The following is an 18,637-nucleotide window of genomic DNA, read 5'->3' as shown; positions in this document are numbered from 1 at the left end:
CACCTGAAGAAGTGCAGAACACAATTTTAGAAAAGCCAAATTGAAATAGGTCTATAACTAGAAATGATGTGTATGGATCAGTAACAACCCTGGATCCACTTTTAAAAAGTCCAGAGAAGGAAAGGCAGGGTTGAGTTAGAAGTTTGAAAGATGATCCAAGCCCTGGATTAAGAGCCCGGTCTTCTAAGGAATTTCACGTTGTGGACACACACACACACACACACACACACACACACACACAGAGTGTTAGCTTCCTTCGTCTCAAATCCCCAGAGTCACAAAATTAAAGTATTTTCTATGCAATATGAACGACGACTTTCCAAGACAGGGTAACAGAAAAATTCAACCCCACCTGCAATCTGCTTATTTCTCACAGAAATAGTTTTAATTTTGTGCAGTCTGCAGGGGTTGTATTTGAGGTGAATACCCCTGGAGATCTGAATTTACCACCTCTACAAACTTTGATGCTTATGTCAACATTCCTTCATCTGCAATATTTTATATTATTGCAGCTATGTACATGCTCATACATTTGAGTTCCTCTCTGCTTTATTGCCCCACTAATAAAACATGCAAAACATACTTTACATAGAGGGGAAAAAGTCAAGCCATTCACAATTTTTAATATATTTATTTTTCCAAAGAATTCTAAAACCTGTATGAAAACCCACCTGCTTCTCAGACAAATGTACCCAAAGGTTCTACTCACCTTGCTATTCTGTTTTAAGCTGAATTGCTCCCACATGAAGTCATGCACATTAAAACCTTCAAGCAGACCCCTAAACCTAAGAATCTCCTCCACAACACATTTAGGCTTCACTGCAAAGGCTGTTTCCAATGCCACGCTACCACCAGGCTCAAGCTTCAAGGGAACTTCTCCTCAAAATTGTTCTGGATATTTTCTTGATTTTTATGGAAACCAAGCAAAGGATTTATTCTGTACACAGATACTGCAGAACAAGTGATCTCAAAGTATTGTGCTTCTAAGAGCTGCTAAGAATATTCCTGATCTACAAATGTCAGGTCTGGTGATTTCTTCAGCAATCCATTTACTCCTGCAGGAAAACCAACTGAAAAAACACTGGGAGGCCTACCAAGGGCCAAAACCAGCCATGATTTCCTTGAATCCATCATTTTATTTTCCAAGCTATCCCACTACGATTGCCTGGTACTCCCTGGAGATAAAGATGTCAACTGGTTTATACTTCAACTTGTTACAGCATTTTAACTTGAAAGCAGGACTAAGCCCTTGGGGGGGTAAGGTTCTTTGTAGAGGGAATGAGTATCCTTCTTCCATTAATCTTGACAAGCTGAAAAACATGCACTACATATTTCAACTCTTCTTCAATCATCAAGCAAAAGATAGGCAAACTTTTTATAATAATTACTTCCAAAGAGCTTTGTTTTTTTTCTCTTGGGGACTGTGGATAGAGGCTGAAACTTTGAGATCATCCATAGACAGTAAAGCAGGAACAGTAAGTGGCCAAAAAGGTCATTTAAGTTTCAGCCTTACTACTGATTGACTTAAAAATAAGTAAATTGATAAAAACAAGATAAGCACTTTCAGAATCTCAGAAGACAAGAAGAAATTAATGTAATCATAAAATATTTACTTGAATAAAATTGCAAAGGTAAATACACAGCAATAGAGGCCACAGTATCACTGATGCCAGCTTCTCCAACAATTTGTCTTCCTCACACGGGATACTAAAAAGCCTGAAAAATTTGTCTTCTGTTTAAAATTGACATCCTGGTGTACTCTCATTACTAAGGTGACAATCCAAAACCAGTTCATCTTCACTGGTTTTGATGCAGACAAACTAAACTACAGCTTGCAGGCAGCGTGGTCCCCTCACTCCCAGCCCCGTGTCCCGTTCCTGCGCCGTCCCCTCCCCGCACCAGCTTTGTGCACACATCACGACCGCTGTCAGGCTGTTGAGTGCGGTGACACAGGAGAGCACAGCTCCTGTAAAGCCAACAACAGCAAAAAGCACAATGTTTGCTGCCAGGTTAATGAACTGAACAGGCTCTGCAACCAGCCTGACAGCGCAAGGGTGAATGCCCAGGAGATGGTGGGACCACGTGGCTGGAATTAAGGGGAAGCGTACACATGGGTGAAGAGGAAAGAAGAGGTTGTCCCTGACGGAAGAAAGCTGTGTGCCTCAGTTGTGACATGTACCTTCATCCTTAGGTATTAAAGATGTGTACTGCTAGTTCTTCTGCTTAAAGCATAGCATCGACATGGAGGGAGGAGAGATGGAAAGATAACTAAGGCCAATGGCTTTCACCAGAAATGCTTTTTAGAGTGTGGTTTTCATAATGTTCATTAAAAAGTACAGCCCTGCAAATCCATGGCATGGAATGAAAACAGGAATAGTACAGCTCATACACTGAAAGCCATCAGCTTGTATCCTTTCTGAAAAAGGGCCCAAAATTCAATCAAATATTGAGATAGAGCAGAAAATCCTCCTCGTTCCTCAGTGAAGCCACCCAGGGATCAAATAAGCTCACTGAACAAGTATGGTTAATTAGCAAACTCTTCAAATGTGAAGGGAAAATGAGGTACTTTTCTATTACAGAAGTTTCTATATCAAAAGTTTGCTCACTCCAAGCAGGCAAACACTGCAGAGACTTCAGTGATAACACGGTCGTCCCTGAGCTCACCCAGGAGCAATTAAAACAGAGATAACTCAATCAATGACTGCTGTGAAGATAAACCATGCAAAACGACAGGACAGCAGCGATGCGAATTGCTTCCTGGCGCTAGCTTTGGAAAACCAGGTGACGTGCTCTCAAATGACAACCAATGCACAAAGAGACCACTGAAATATCAAATGTGGGATGTCTCCTCCAAATGTCTTTTTTAGCAGAGGAAAGCTTTATATTTTATATGGCTAAACAGGTTAACTCCAAAAGTCTAGCAAGACTTTCTGAAAGTAAATATCCACAAACCTCAGCAAGTAAATCACAGCTCATGTTTTAGAATTCCTAAAAGATTAATGCAGTTTGATTTTTTCTTAAAGTTCTCTGGGAGCTGAGAGGAAAGGGTTTTTTCAACTTATTTTTATTAGCAGGTTTATCCATTTTAGACCTAGGAAAAATATTATACAACTGAGGCCAATGAGCAGAGCTCATGACAAGGCAGGACAGGAACAGAAGGACGTCCCTAAAAGAATGACGGCATATTTTACTTTACTAACCCAGCATTCTAAGAAATGGTTTTTCAACAAGATAAACCATTCTAATTATGAAGGCAGATGAAAAAAAGTAAGTCACAGAGGAAACATTCACCTGAAGAGTCTTAAAAGGAGGCTTTCCTTTTCTCTATCACATAGCAGCCCAAAGAAAAAAATAAGATACTTCTATTCAAGGTGTGCTTTGATTATGATTTCAAATGTAAAAGTAGTACTGCTTATAAATCAATAAATTTTCAATTTAAATAACAGCTAAAAATTCTGTGTTGCATCAAAACAAGTTTTTCAGTCCACTTTTCCATTTGAGCTACCTGAAGTAGCATTCAACTAGGAAAACACACGGCAAAGCAGGTCCATCCACCAGAGACTTCCAAGCACTACCAGAGTCTTCAACACCTTCAACTTACCACTACTTCTACAGGAGCAAAAATACTCCTGGTAGCTTGTCTAGAGAACCAAAAAGAGTTTGCAGGCCGCTGTTCCTCTTCCCTTGCCACCTTCACACGGGAGCTCCACTGCAATATTTATTCCCCTCTTTGTCACACCGCACTGCTCAGCGTTGCACAGCTGCAAAAACCACCTGCTACTGCCATGGCCCCGTTGTTTGTGCTGTCTCCTCCCCACCTACTCACTCTTTTTGCAAAGGATTTGCAAAGGATTTGCTCACTCTCCTATAAAGGCTGTGCCCTCTGCCTTTTTTTGCAAGGCTGCAAATGGGAATCCCAGGTGGCTCCTGCTAATTATCCATGTGCTTTGGGAGTCTAATTCTTCCTATTGTTAATATACCAATCTTTGGCCACAAAGTCACTTCATATGCTAATTAGAGACCAGCTGATCCCAAGTTAATACTTCATCGCTCAGGAGAGCTGATCTGCTGGGAGTATTAATGGTAGCAGAGTAAGATGAGCTTTGGAAAACAGTTCCTGAAAGATACTGCATCACTTTGACTTCAGTACAACCCCGTAACAAAAAATTTGGTTGTGAACTTGGTGATTACCTTCACTTGCTGAGGGCAGCCTCTTCACAGGCAAGAACAGGCTGAAAAATCAGATTCTCCCTTTATACTGTCAGAGTCTAATTGAATAACTGTTAAGTCTTGTCTAATTTTCCATAGAAAAGTTTTGGTGTTTATAGGATGCCTGAAACGCCAGCTTCAACCAAAAATCAAGATGATTTCTATGAACAGAAATACTCTGTGAATTGAACAGTGTAGGCCCTGATTCAGTACTGCTGCTGAGAACAACATACAATTACTTATTAATATATATATACACACATGCACACACACACCCCATCCACTCACCCTCAGCATCCCTCAGAATATGCCAGTCGTTCAGCCTGATCCACTTCACCTGAAAATCACACACACAAAATCACAGAATTGCTTGGTTGGAAAAGCCCTCTGAGATCATCACGTCCAACCGCTCCTGTCTACCCCCTAAACCATATCCCTAAGTACCTCATCTACCCGCTCTTTAAACACATCCAGGGATGGTGACTCCACCACCTCCCTGGGCAGCCTGTTCCAGCTTCTGACGACCCTCTCAGTAAAGAACTTCCTCCTTCTCTCTAACCTGAACCTCCCTTGGCACAGCTTGGTGCCGTTTCCCCTTGTTCTATCCCCCATCACCTGGGAGAAGAGACCAGCACCCACCTCTCTCCAACCTCCCTTGAGGTAGTTGTAGATGGTGATGAAGTCTCCCCTCAGCCTTCTCTTCTCTAACTGTGCCAGCACACAAGGTGTGAGAATATCTTGAGCTGATATTGCTACCAAAGAGTAGAGTGCAGCAGACCATACAGTCTTTAGCAATGTCTTGAAATACAGAAACTCCATCAACATTTCAAGTCTCCTAGGACATCAGAATATGAAATGCCTCACATAACAGCCACACTATGGAAGGACTTTTCACTGTGGCTTCTTGCAGGTAGGTATCTCAACATTTCCACTTGGTTAACAACGTGTTCCAAGTCACTCTGAAGATGTGACATGAATACTGGGAACAGCCCTTCATTTATATCCCAAAAGGCAGGAATCAGCACAGTTTTTACAGCCAGTAGCAGTGCCTGATGTGAGTTTTTATTTGAAAAGCAATTTGCTCAATGGCAAAACAGCGATTCAAGCAAAGTTACCTACTCTGTCTTCTTACCAGCTGGAAAAGATCTGTAAGATGGAAACACACACCATTTGATCAGAGAAAAGCTAAGTTTACAGGGTGTTACATTGGGTTTTTGTTGATTTTTTGCTTTGTATTTTTTGAGGACGTGAACAAGAAGTTCCTTCTTCAATTGGTTTCAAACTGTTGCACAAGTCGCGTGATTTCATTTCGCTAAACCAAAAGCTAGGAGTTTTGCACAGTATTTCCTCTAATGAACTACCAGTTTGAACCTGCATTATAACATTCATTTCATGACTGAATACTCTTCAGACTTAAGTTATGGTGCCAATGAAAGACCAAGGATCCTGCAGCTGTATACAAGTTCAAACAGCTCAAAAAGCAGCAGACACATCCAGATGTTTGAGAAGCATCGTGAGATTGCTACACATCTGGAATTTTAGAAGTCTCTTTATGTACCAAGAAGGTTCTGCCATAGAGTAAAACATTCACTTAAAAGAGTGTCATGTAAAGAATGTAACAGGAAAAAGAATGTAAACAGGAAACCACGTAACAGTGCATTCTAGATATGTATAACATCAGTTTTAATGTGGTTTATTATTAGGGCTAAAAACCATACTCAAGCCCTTCACATACAAGTTAAGTGTATCCTTCCAAGGGCACGCCTGCCCAGGTTTCAGAGTATTGCCCCACTTACTTCAGTTATAACACCAATACACCTGTCTTGCACAACTGCTGAAACAGGCATTGGCACAATAACCATTTTGGAAGGTCATCGCAGAGCAGTTAAATGTGCCGTCTTCGCAGCTGACATCAGCGTATCTCAAAACAAGACAGAAAGCAGCAAACACCCCTGGCATTCCTTGGTAAACAGCTTTGCAGAGAGCATTTTATAGATGCACGGCAGCTGGTTATGCATTAACACACTCTTTTGTAAACAGAGCTGATCAACAGATGTGCAATGCTTATAGATGGTTATCAACATAATTTTCATTTGCAGAACCAATAAAACTGGACATCAGGCCTATTCTCTGAGCCATTTACCTACCTCAGAAGATAAACTGGACTCACTAATATCTGCTATGGGATTGGTAAAAACTTGATGTGAAAAGGATTGAGTATTGGGGGGGAAAAAAAGGAGAGAAATGGGATTGTCCAGATAATTGCAGCATTTCAGTCTGCATACAGGCTGCTCTTCACTCATCTGAAACTGCAAACAGACAAGTCAGTGTGAGGAAAGTGAAGGGAAAAAGACTCTGAAGCAGATATATATTTAGCAGCAGGTTAGATGGAGAGAAAAGGCTCAAGGACAATGGCAGGTCTTTTCTTCCTTCAGCTAAACCCCCAATGTATTTTTGTGAAGGAAAGCTCGTCTTTTGCTTTTAACTGTAGCCCAAAACTGCATTATGTCTCCTGGGTGCTTTGATTTTTTTCCTCTTTCTAAATCTCTGCACATAGACGGCTCCAGGGCTCGGTAGGAGAAATTATTAAAAGCATGCCTGCAGAAGTAAAGAGATCAGTCATTTCCCTTATCCCCTGTGTTTCACGAGCGCTCCCCCGCCCATGCAGTGTTGTATGAGATTTCATGCAACCAGACATGGCCTTTTTAAACAGGCTGAAAAATTTAAAATCCTTGAAGAGCAGGCATAGCATTTCTTTCAAATTAGAAATAGAAACACAGAAACGGGCTTCAATTCTTCAGAAAGGTCACGTTCACCTTCAAAATTCTACCAAATTGGTGGTTTGTTCCTCCGTACGGTTCTATTATCTTAAGTAATTTGTGTCTTTACAAAATATACCAGAGTTTCACAAAACACAAAACCCCAGTGTGAACATGATGAAAGCAATCTTGCCTAGTTAATTTTTCCTAGGCTGCTTGAAGCATCCAAAGTCCAGATGTTTTTCCAACTGTCTTTCCTGTTAACAATGCACAGGTCCCTTCTTCAGAATTACCATTTCATACGCATTTTCAACATACAACTTACTCTGCCTTTCTCGGTCCACTTTCCCAAATAAAGATACACGTATTTTGGATTAAATATGACTTACTGCATTAGAAGCATGACATTAGGAATTTTCAGCCATTATGTTCAGTGTATTTCGATAAAGCCAATGTGCTGAAGGTGTGACGTGGTCTCATAAAACAGTGAGTAGCTTAAAAATTAGGAAAAAACTTTTTAAACAAACAGTCTCCTACTTCCAATGTCTATGGCTACTTCTCCAACCTCGTACTTTCACCATTAAAGTTTTACTCGGCATTTAACAGTATAGGAAAATGCCCAATAATCTTCATTAGAGCTTGTTAGGAAGCTGGTTTTAATCCTCTGCACCACCAACCTAAATATAGCAGAAAAGACTGGGAAATATTGTTAATTTTCAACACCCTTGCCCAAATACTCTCCAGCCATAAGTTGATACGCCCGCATTTCAGAGAGTTCTTTGCTCCAGACTGCTGAACTCTAAATATTAAACATTTGATATGCGTTTCAGAACTGCTATTTGACACACGGTGGAGAACAAACGACAGCTCTTCAGAGTCAACATGAAACTGAAGAGACCCCATTTAGAGCTTAGAACATGAAGCAGAAAAACATCACTGTGCTTATTCTGTCTGCTAAACCCGGATTTACCAATAGGCTGCTATAGTCAAGGATACATCGCAACTACAGGATCTGCCTCCATGCACCTGCATGGAATCTCGGATAGGACTGAGCGAACATCACTGATTTCTGCTGAAGCCTTTAAACGCTTTTTGTGGAAACAAAAAGTTCTGTTTCGTAGCTGTTATAGAGATGAAGCATCACCAGTACCTGAAGTGACAGAGCAGATATCCTTCTCCATTTAGAAAAGTTAGTGTCAAATAAACTTATTTTGTCACCCTAACAGTTAAGGAAAGCCACTACGATTACCTCGGGGTAGGAATACTTACGGACAAACACCCCAGAGCTTTGAACACAGAAGTGGCTGAGAATTGACTTGGGAAATGAATTCTAGAACTCACCTATGGTGCAGTTTGTGGTTATTTTTCTCCGCTTGGGGTTGTGTCGTAGCAATTCTAACTCTCGTTTGGTTGGCTCCCATGTTGAATACTTCTCTCCAATGCCTAAGCAGACGAAAAGAAAGTTTCAGGGAGTTGTTTAGTGAAAGGATTATAAACTCTGTTCAAGTAAAAACTTTCAACATGCTGTCCATTAAGTTGGATTCAATCGATGCACAGCTACAAGAGACTGATTTCTTTTTGTCCCTGTCTCCAAAAAATACTGTTCAGAAAGATATCAACCAATCTTCCACCAAATCAGAACTAAAAGAAGAAAAAAAAAGGGCACTTCTTTACTTTTCAGAGAATACCTAGGCCAAATAAATTTTCCATTATCAGATTATAACCCTCCTTTCAGTTAAAAAGAAATTGCAGCACAAGAATAAATCCACTATTACTCGAAAAATACATCTCGTTGTGCTCAGAGGAGGTCAAATGACAGAAGGACCATATGATTTTAGGAGAAGATACAGAATAACCAAGAAATCTCATCACTGAACTTTGACGAGTTATGGAATCAATCAAAACTGACCCAACTTAATGGACAGATACAGGCTTAATCTTTACAGATGAACAGCAGCATTTAGTAATTCAATATACTAAACAGTCACTACATGTCTTAGGATGTACCACTGCAGAGTAATGGTAATGGTCCTTATAACCACTGATGTAGGACTGGGTGTTAGCAAGTTCTACTACTTGAGATTCACTGCATGACGTATCTAACATTACCTAAAAATGCAATTAGTAGTAGCTTTAAACATAACCCTCCTCCCCAACCAAGCAAAACTCTCCAAATACCTAACTACCCTTTCTCACAAGCTAGTATCTGTCATTATTCTCTTTAAACATCAAAGACTATTTCCGATACATTTCTTTGGTTCAGAGGAAAGTGCAGTAGAAATGAGTCAGGTAAGGAGCACAGAGAATAGACCTGAAGTAAGCCCAGAGTTGTGTTCAGTGTAAATCTGATACAAGGACTCATGTGCTGACCAGCTCCGTACTGCTGCAGCGCTGATGTAGCACAGAGAAATTACTATGCAAGGTCCATTATAGTGAGTCACAAAAGCATCTTGGCATTAAAAATAAAGAATAATAAGATGACAAGCAATCTATTCTAAAACTGAGGATTAAAGTCAATTAAGAGTTATTTTTCACAGAATGCAGGGAGCAGAAACAGTGCTATGCTACAGAAAATAAATTATAAATCATACATATGAAAAGGAGAGTAGAAAATATAGCTAGAGGCTTACACATTCTGCATAATATACATTAAATTTTAATAGCTCTTTGATCTTCATTTTCAGAAATAGCTATGCTTGTCAGAAGCTACGCACCCAAAAATGTTCAATTCATAGTTACCACTGACCCTCCAGGTTCTAGTAATAAAAGGTCTCATTTTCAGATTCTCAAGGACTAGAAAATTCTTATTTACATGGATGCACCCAGCTCTCACTTTGTTTGATTCAACAAAAGATTATGCAAGAAGCGTTAAGAACGAATACCAGGATCATACAGTCCCTTTCCTTTATCCAAGGTTCAGCATCAAGCTCCACACCCAGGAAGACAGAAAAGGAAACTAATTACTGCGTAACAGATTGGGGAGATAAAACAGCTGCAATGCTTTGAACACACTACACGTTAGCATAGGCAAACGAATGAAGCGACTTTAGAGACGCACATATGGACAGTTCACATATGACAGAACATTGGCTTGCAACAAGTTTTATACTCCATGTCTTCAGCAGCCCTTTTCGTATTGGTAATGCTCCCTCAGGAATTTGTACACATCGGTTTGCAAAGCTCAAAATCATTTTCAGCACCGTGTTAGTACCAGCTATTGCACTTGGCCAGCTGTGAACCTGAACTCTTGCGAATTCACTGCAGTCAATGCATGGCCAAGCACAGTATAAACAGAAAATGGGATGAGATCTCATGATTTAAGGAACCTTGGATATGTTTAGATCCTGGTTTAAATCAAGTCTCACAAAATTCACACCTGGAAACACATGTGCGCTCAACTTGAGGCATGCAATAGTGCCACACGTCAGCGGAACGATTCATATATATTTATATATATCTATATATAATTATATAGCTGAAATGCTTGTAGAGGATGGGGGACTAAAGCATTGCACAAGAGCAACTCTTCAAGTAAAGTTAAACATGACAGATTGGATTACTTTGCAGGATTTGGGGTGAATCAAGTATTTCTCAATTAAAAAGAAATGAAACCAAGCAGGAAACCACACACAGTTAATGCCACGACAAGCACAGAGCAAAACAGACAGAAAACTTTCTTACAGAAGCCTTTCATGAGAAAGAGCACAAGTTAAGTCAGAGATAGACATTAAAATGTGTTATGTTCTGGCTCTATAATTTAACAAGAATATTGAGGTTTGATTAGTCCAGAAATGAGACAGAACCATTTGTTAGGAATGGTTCAGTGTTGAAAATTAAAACTGAAACAAACAAAACCACAAACAATATCAATAAACAAAAGGAAAAAGGTTTAGTAAAAGGTTTGATAACACCCACAAACATGCCAAAAACTCCAATACAAACTACCTGAAAGATCTGCAAAACATGCACAGGTTACCATTTACAATTAAAGGACAGGAGCGTTACAGGAGTGAAGATAAATCATTTGAAAAATGATACTACAAGATGGTCAGAGATTCGAGGTCAAATACACAAATCGTCATTTTTCAGAAACTTTATCAGGGACACATGGATGAATGAAGGAAAAAGCAATGAAGGCTCTAGCTTATAGAAGTCACAATATTGTAAGTAATCATTAAAACAGATGGTTTACTTTTCTATACTTCAGCAAATCCCCGCTTTTCCCCTCCCAAAGACCCAAATATTAATTAGAATGAAGGGCTCCGTGTGTTCTCACCTCCCTCATTCAAGAATATTCAATACCAGAGAAAAACCAAATGGCAGAGTTGCAACTTGTTCAGAGTTATAGCATCCAACCCTGAACTACAGCTGGACATGGGAACTCATCACACCGAGAGTTAATATTGCAAGAGGATGAAATGAATCTCATGATATTTGGGGTTTTTCTTAAAGCTTGGGTTTTTTTTCCTCCAGGCATCATGTTGTTATGTGAGCATCTACAAGTGTATACAATACCCTGCAAGCACTGCGGATAGAAGTTTGAAATTATACAACATGGACACTTCACTTTTTAAGCTCAATCTCATTTTTTTCCAGACTGGATTCACTTCTTAAGTTCTTTAAATTGGCAACACTACCTGAGGTAAACCAAGACACTGAGTTTGGGGTTTGTGCTAACCTTGACATTCAGTTCGGAGGAAGAAGGGTTCCCTCTCCCTTTATACTTCATAACTTTTCATATAACATAAGGCACTAGGGGAAGGAGGGCATGGACTGAAGCAATGGAAGAAGAAGGAAATAAAACATCATAATCCTCCATTATTTATCTCATGTATCTCCCTTTCTCATTCCATTAAATCTGTGGAGAAACACACATGGCTTCACAGTGAAAAGCCATAAAATAAGAGATTCTCTACTATGACTTTAAAGAACAAATGGCAATACTGTGTACTCCAGTAATTTAAAGAGCAACGTTGTTTATTCCTTCATTTTACATCTTCATTGGTCATTACAGATTTGTTCTCCGGGGACAGAAGATGCAATGTCTGTATTTATATTAAATATGCATTCATATCTATATTCAATATACCATTCATTAGTTAGTTAACCAGTTTTCTGCCCGGCAGTTCCTCTCGGTGATTCGGCAAACTTTGGTGGTCAAAGACAAGACAACCCCTCCTGTAGCTGTAATTACCCTAGAATACAACCTACAGCAGCCTGATGTCCACTGGAGGACAAACCGCAGGCACAAATACATCATTTGCTAAGGACAACTTCATTAAGAAATTGCTCTTTGCATTTACATGTTCAGCAGCAAAGAACTGGGAGGGGCTTCCTCTTCTATAGCACCATGAAGAAATGTTATGTTGTTGTAGTTTATTAATTTGGTGCCCCAAAACCCTGCACTTTAGAAAGGATGGAAGGAGTTTTTATAGAGGAGCACAGCCTAAATGAAAGGTTTATGTTTATTAACCATGTTTCCAGTTTGTCTTGCTTTGAAAACCAGTGCTTTGTCCTGAAACATTTTAAGCTGTATTTTCTTGTTCCGGGACTTGGTGGCAACCTCACGATCCTCCTTTCCTCCAACTCAGCTCTCTCAAAACGGGGAGTAAGCAGAAAGTAGAATGGGATCTGTAGTAGGAACTAAGTAAAAGCAGCTATACTTTTGATAAGCCATCAGAAAAGCTGGAGTTAATACGATGTTAGCTGCTATTTTTAAAATGGGAAACGAGGTTAAGAATGGTTTGAAGTCATATCAGCCCTGACTGAGGCTGTCACATTGAAACAGGATGCCATGGATTCAGTAAGAGACATTACTAGACAGAAGTCATCTGTCTTCGAATACGTTTCCCCACTTTAAGAAAACATCCCCCCTAGAGGCCACTGGAAATGGAAGATGACAAGCTTTTATAACTGATCCTTTCAAACTGCTCAGTTAAAGGTAAATGCTACTTCCTTTCCTTCCCAGAAAAAGGAGACCAGGTTTGTTTTGGAGTAATTCTATCAAGGAAAGGGCATATGAAATCAAGTCTGCTGGAATTATTCAATCATTGGAACATATCCAAACAAGAGGAAAACAATTTGCACGACAAAAACTGGCATTCTTAACTGTGATTCATGTCTAAAATGGCAGGATAATCAGCAAAGGGACGCTTGTTAGTGAAGTGCGTCGCCAGCCCACGCCTCTTACCTGTCATTGTACACTGGTAGTGAGAAACCACTGTTGGGGTGAAGGCTAAAAAAGAAAAAATTAGGGAAAGCAAACTGAATAAAACAAATGTGTGTACATATATTTGTGTGTAAATACTTCTACATAGACACTGTGCGTGTACCATGAAAGCACAGGTGTGTAAGTAAGCTGGCACGTTCTATTAAAAAAAAAAAATAAAAATCACACACAAGGGTGGCATTTCACGTGAGGGGAACAGATTTATTGCCTCTATCACCTAAATTAGCCTAAAGAAGCAGACTGTTACATTTGCTACCTAACACAGATCTGACTCTGATATTATGCAAGCTTTGCAGGATTAATGTTAGCTATTTGTATAATTTTTGCAAATAAAAAGGATCTATTTTTGCTACAAATCAGGTGTGGCGCACATTTTAAACTAACAGTCTAACTCCTGGAAAGTAACAGCTAGGCATCTCTCTCTCCCAAGGCCTGCATTATTATCTCTAAAGAGCTCTTTCTTCCCCTTACTGGTTTTTTTTTTGCCATCGACAAATGGGAGGGACAGGTATGATTAAAAACAGAAAGAAGAAATTCAGGCAGGAAAACCAAACCTTGTAATTTCCAAGCTTTTCGTTGTTCTTCTTTGGCAATTTGTTCCATGTCTTTGTCGTATATGTAATCTTGACACATAAAGCAGTATATACCCCCATACAAAAGGTCTATGGCTGCAAAACAGAAGGGAAGTTGGGGAGGAGGAAAAAAAGACGTGAGTTCATAAACCAGAAGACATTTTAAAGCAGGCTTCCAAGTCAGGCACTCTTTCTTCTCAGCAGCCCACAAAAAGCAAAATCTGTACCTTGAATCTGGAGGGGAAAAAAAACAGAAAGAAAAGGAAATTTTTCCAGTTACAGTATGAGTTATTCAATTGCTTCTGGCACAGGAAGAAAACTGTGCAAGACAACAAAGCATTTGCTGCCTTCAAGTTGTTTGTAATTCACAACATACCTTTCAAAGGCTTAAGTAACCAAAAGGCACAATTACGGTGACTAGAACACATGCAGAACTAGTACTGTGATAGTTGATATGCAAGTCTGAACTGTCTTTTTCTAAGACTTTGGCAGTTTCTATTCAAAGCTGTTAAAATAATTAGAAAGCACCTATCCGAAAGAAGGCTCAAACAGAAGACAGGACTGAAAGCTCAAAGGTACTTGTCCAGGAGAATGGGTTTCCAGAGTAGTTTATTCCACAGGTTACAAGTCTCACAATTTCTCCTTTCGCATGTCCTTTTAGAAAGGACAAACGAATGCTGACCAATGCTAAAAGTCTTTTTCTTACACAACTCTAGACAAAAGAAAGTGAAGAAATGAAATAAATTGGCTAACTGGGAAATTACATTTTGCTTCAACTTCTAAGTGCAAACTAATTGTAGCAAATTGCTGATTTTCAGTACCTAGATATGGAAAAAAGCCACAATCAAAGCTAAAAAAATAATAATTAGAAAAAATTAGTGGGCACCAATTCTTAGCAAGCTACTAAAATACAATGTGTATCTAGCAGACACCTGAGAAACGCTGCCATTCTCCCTCAAGAGCAGATCCTCCGTTTATTTTGTTTCCAAATTCCTTTTATTTCCAGATAAAAAGCATTATTTTAAAAACTCCAAATGTTAAGATCAAAGCCAACAACAGACCACCTTACGAAAACCACTTGTACAGAGCAGAATGAGCTTCTGGTGTAAAGAATCAGAAAGTTTAACAGAAACACCGGGAGAGTAAAAGCCGTAATTGTCCAGCGCCTGATGAAGGACTCTTGAGAAAATATCCTCTCTCCAGTGTACTTATGTGAACAATACGGTTGTATATATGCCAACACTTTTGATGTCAGCAATAGGTTTTGGACAAATTACTTCAAGCACCGGTGACAACGCGGCCATAGAGGCCTGATTACAGCACAAAGGAAGGGCAGGAGTTTCTCAAAGCCAAAGCACAGCTGCTCAGTTTCAGGATCCGAGGAAAAGAGTCTATTAGTAAAGTTCTTCAGTTAACTGTCTCAAATTAGTCTAATTTGGTGGGTTTTTTCCCCTTCAAAAACACTTTAACCTTCTTATTCTTCTTGTCTTGAGATGAAACAATGTTTTCTTTAGGCCAAAGAGCAAAATATTCACTACTGAGTCACTCCTGTGAGGCACCAGGCCCGAAGAGCCGAAGGCAGGGCCTGGCCTGCAGCAGGGCCTGGCAGGTGCTGGGCCGAGGGTCCCCAATGGGGGAAAACACTGAGGGACCGTCCCATCCTACTCACAGGAGTTCTTCCAAAGCAAGCAATTTGTTACCACGAACTCAAGTTACACCACACCAAAATTACCAAGTCTGTGCAAAACTTTTTCCCTTGAACAACGCAGTGGGGAGAAATTACACAAATGTCACCTCACTGTTAGCAACAGGCCACAACCTTTTTCTTAAACCGAACTAAACTGCTGTGAAGCTCTACCCCAAACTGAGCTACTTGACCATAAGATTCAGCCAAAACCACTATGAAGTATACAATGAAGTATGAGAATGCACATGTAACAAACCTCATCATTTTCCATTAGTATTTGGGGTCAACAAAACTAACAGAAACAGGCCTCAAATTCATAAAAAATTTGGGAACTTCTAATCCAGAAACACCACATAAATGCTGGAGATTAATGCACCGCCAACTCTGCCATGAAGCCCCACATTTCTCATGAGCATCTTTTAGGAGGCTCCTCCAGAATGGCTGCTACTCCTACCTGCCACTGTCTGCTTTTCCTAACACTACAATTACCCCCCTCAGGAGGGGGAGAAATCAATGTATTTTAATTCAGTTTTATCTTAATACACATACAGAATTGATTACACTGGAAAAATAAAATATATGTTCAGTAGAAGTGTACTTTTTTTCTTTTATAGGGAAGCACCAGAAGAAGATTTTTAAAATCATAATGTCATTTTATTAAATTGGATCAATTTTGTTTCCTGTTTTCAGGAATTCAAAATTCCTACTCACGGATCACAGGCAAAGTAATTTAAGAATGAAAAGGCCTCCTGAAATGTAACATGTTTATTTGTTTTTATACTTTCTACGTTGACAACAGGCGACCCTTACTTTAAAGTCAGATTTCCTTATACCTCTTCATATACAAAATTCCAGCTGCAACACAAGAGAGAGAAAGTAGAAAGATACCTCATTTTTCATTTAAAAATAAAGCCATCAGCCTGGAGAAACAGTGAGGTGTTTATATGTATATATAAACAGAAGACCACGTAGGAATGAGAGCAACTTTATCTACTGATGCAAGTGACAATAAGTTTCAAAGGACAACAGCTCAGAGGTGAAAGTTTAAGTTTAGGCAGCAAAAGGTCTTCAAACTCTCCATTGGAGAGCCAAGTACAGCATTCTGCTTAAGCCCGAGTGCTTTACTTTGCCAAATACATCCACTGACATCCTTGTGGAAATGTTAAGAGACCAGAGATGATGGGAACATAAGAATATGTAAAAAAGCAGGGAAGCGTGCCACATCCAGAGTGTGCGTTCGTGTGTGTGCACATGTTTCATGATGTTAAGAAACCTCTATATTCACTTTTCAAAAGACCCAGGTGAGCAGAACTAATGTTGCTCAGCTGAAAATGGGATACTTCACCTTAACACACAACAGCTTTCCTATCAGGTGTGCCCTATTTGTGAATGATATTTTGGTGTCATCCTCCTTGGAACACTGGTTGCGTTCAAGTAGAACAAAACGCACAGCAACTCAGAATTCAAGTCCATTTTTACCTGTAGTGAGATTAATTCCACTGTGAATTTCTCTGACTCAACCTCGGCACGCATCAACCCAAAATCAACACACACTCATATTCTATGCAAGTCACCTACATTTTGTTCAACTTCTGTAACAAAGGAGACTAAATCGGCAATTCTTCTAGACATAATTCTAAGTCAACCTGCTAAGGCAATTCGTCCTCCCTAATTTCTCACCTCAAATGTTAATCATTAAGCCAGTTTCAGATAATAGTCTCAAGTTCACAGGAAGTGCTTTGCTAAACTCCAGCCAGCTCTCTGCTTCTTGTATCTCATACATTAGCACAAACCAAGCATCTGATTGCCTTCCTCTCCTTTCCCTGGGATGAAGAACCTGCATCACAGGTCAGAATTCTTAAACTGATGAGATATTAAGGTCTGTAAGAAAGTCTTACTGATCTCAACAACAAACAAAAAAGCCCCAACCATCCCCCCACCTTTTAAAAGGTAGAACATGGAAAAAAATACCAAAACCAAAACAAACTAAAATAAGAGGCCAAAACACACCAGCAGACTCATCTGATGCATCAACCTACTTACGTACTTGAGTTTTTGGCAGGACCTAGCAAGCAGACACGTTGAAGACTATTAATTCTCTTCCCTTATCCTCTCAGTCTCTATCATCAAGGTGATCACAGCCTTATCAACTCTCCTAGTCACGGATTTAAAAGTTTTTAAAAAGAAAAATGATATATACATATAAACACCACAACTCTTCTATTAATCTCTGTCACTTCTACCTCAAGTAATAACTTCCAACGGGGCAAAACGTCAAATCCTTCACTTATCTAGACACATTAGATCCAGTGCACCTCCTTTTTCTAAGAAAATCAGTTATATTATCAAAAAGACATTAGTCTGACACGATCCATCTCTGACAGAACTGTAAGACACCGCACGCTCTTTTCCATTTGCCTTCATCTCCTTAACAAGCTTTTCTCCACACCATCACCAAGCAAAACAGAATTGTGTCTTTTGACCAGCGTCAAGTATAGAAGCCAGATTTTTGTCGTGTTTCCTCTGAATCAGACAAAAAAATAAAGTCATTTGTTTTCTAGAGGAAGTAGAAGCTTTTTGAATTCTACCAAAAAATGCTCAATTTAATCTAGGAGCATTATTATTAAGCTCACCCAGGCAGCTCCTCTCACCACAAATGTATTTATTGGCCTGAACCTTGCATCAGCACATACTTAGAAAAAACAGTTCCTCAACAAACAGTTTGTGATCTAATAAATAATGAATGTGCTCTAACAGGACTAATTCTGAAGTGACCTGTTTGCCAGTCTCCTTAGAAACCGAATGGCTCTTCAGTCTTCCAACTGTTCCTTCTTGAATCTTTTAACCACTGAACCTCAGTCCTATCTCACCTACCTCTGTCCTCTTAACTCCAGAATGGGGCCTCAGCAGACTGAAACTTCAACCACAAACTGCATTATGTGTTGTTTAAGATACTGTTCATGTGTTCAGAGTGCATCTCTAACAGACAGAGGCATAGCACGGAAATGCATGAGTTGGCTCCTTACCAGGGAGTTTAAGTGGGTCTACACAGAGCTTTGATACCACGACTGAACTGATTTAACTCAGAATGGTTATCTGGAATAGGCTTTCCTAAGCCTCATACCAGTAACTTTTCTTTCAGCTAAGTAAAGAGTGTGTGTGTATATTTATACATTTATTT

General features: G+C 39.6%; 1 protein-coding gene across 2 annotated transcripts in view; it reads right to left on the bottom strand.

The window, feature by feature from the left end:
* LOC104547629 (ubiquitin carboxyl-terminal hydrolase 22) overlaps positions 1-13,861 on the bottom strand; it is a 54,029-nt gene extending 40,168 nt beyond the window's left edge. The window contains exons 1-3 of one of the 2 annotated variants that reach the window (XM_010193411.1): positions 13,752-13,861; positions 13,159-13,203; positions 8,310-8,411 (exon numbers count right to left, since the gene is read on the bottom strand). In XM_010193411.1, the coding sequence (XP_010191713.1) occupies positions 8,310-8,411; positions 13,159-13,203; positions 13,752-13,830 (226 nt within the window). In that variant the 5' untranslated portion in view covers positions 13,831-13,861. The remainder of the gene's footprint in view (positions 1-8,309; positions 8,412-13,158; positions 13,204-13,751) is intronic. The other variant, XM_010193412.1, reaches the window with a different exon arrangement.
* Between the last annotated feature and the right edge of the window lie 4,776 nt (positions 13,862-18,637).

This window comes from Mesitornis unicolor, unplaced genomic scaffold (genome assembly GCF_000695765.1).
Source record: "Mesitornis unicolor isolate BGI_N332 unplaced genomic scaffold, ASM69576v1 scaffold11101, whole genome shotgun sequence".
Taxonomy (NCBI): domain Eukaryota; kingdom Metazoa; phylum Chordata; class Aves; order Mesitornithiformes; family Mesitornithidae; genus Mesitornis; species Mesitornis unicolor.
This window is presented reverse-complemented; position numbering and strand designations above follow the sequence as displayed.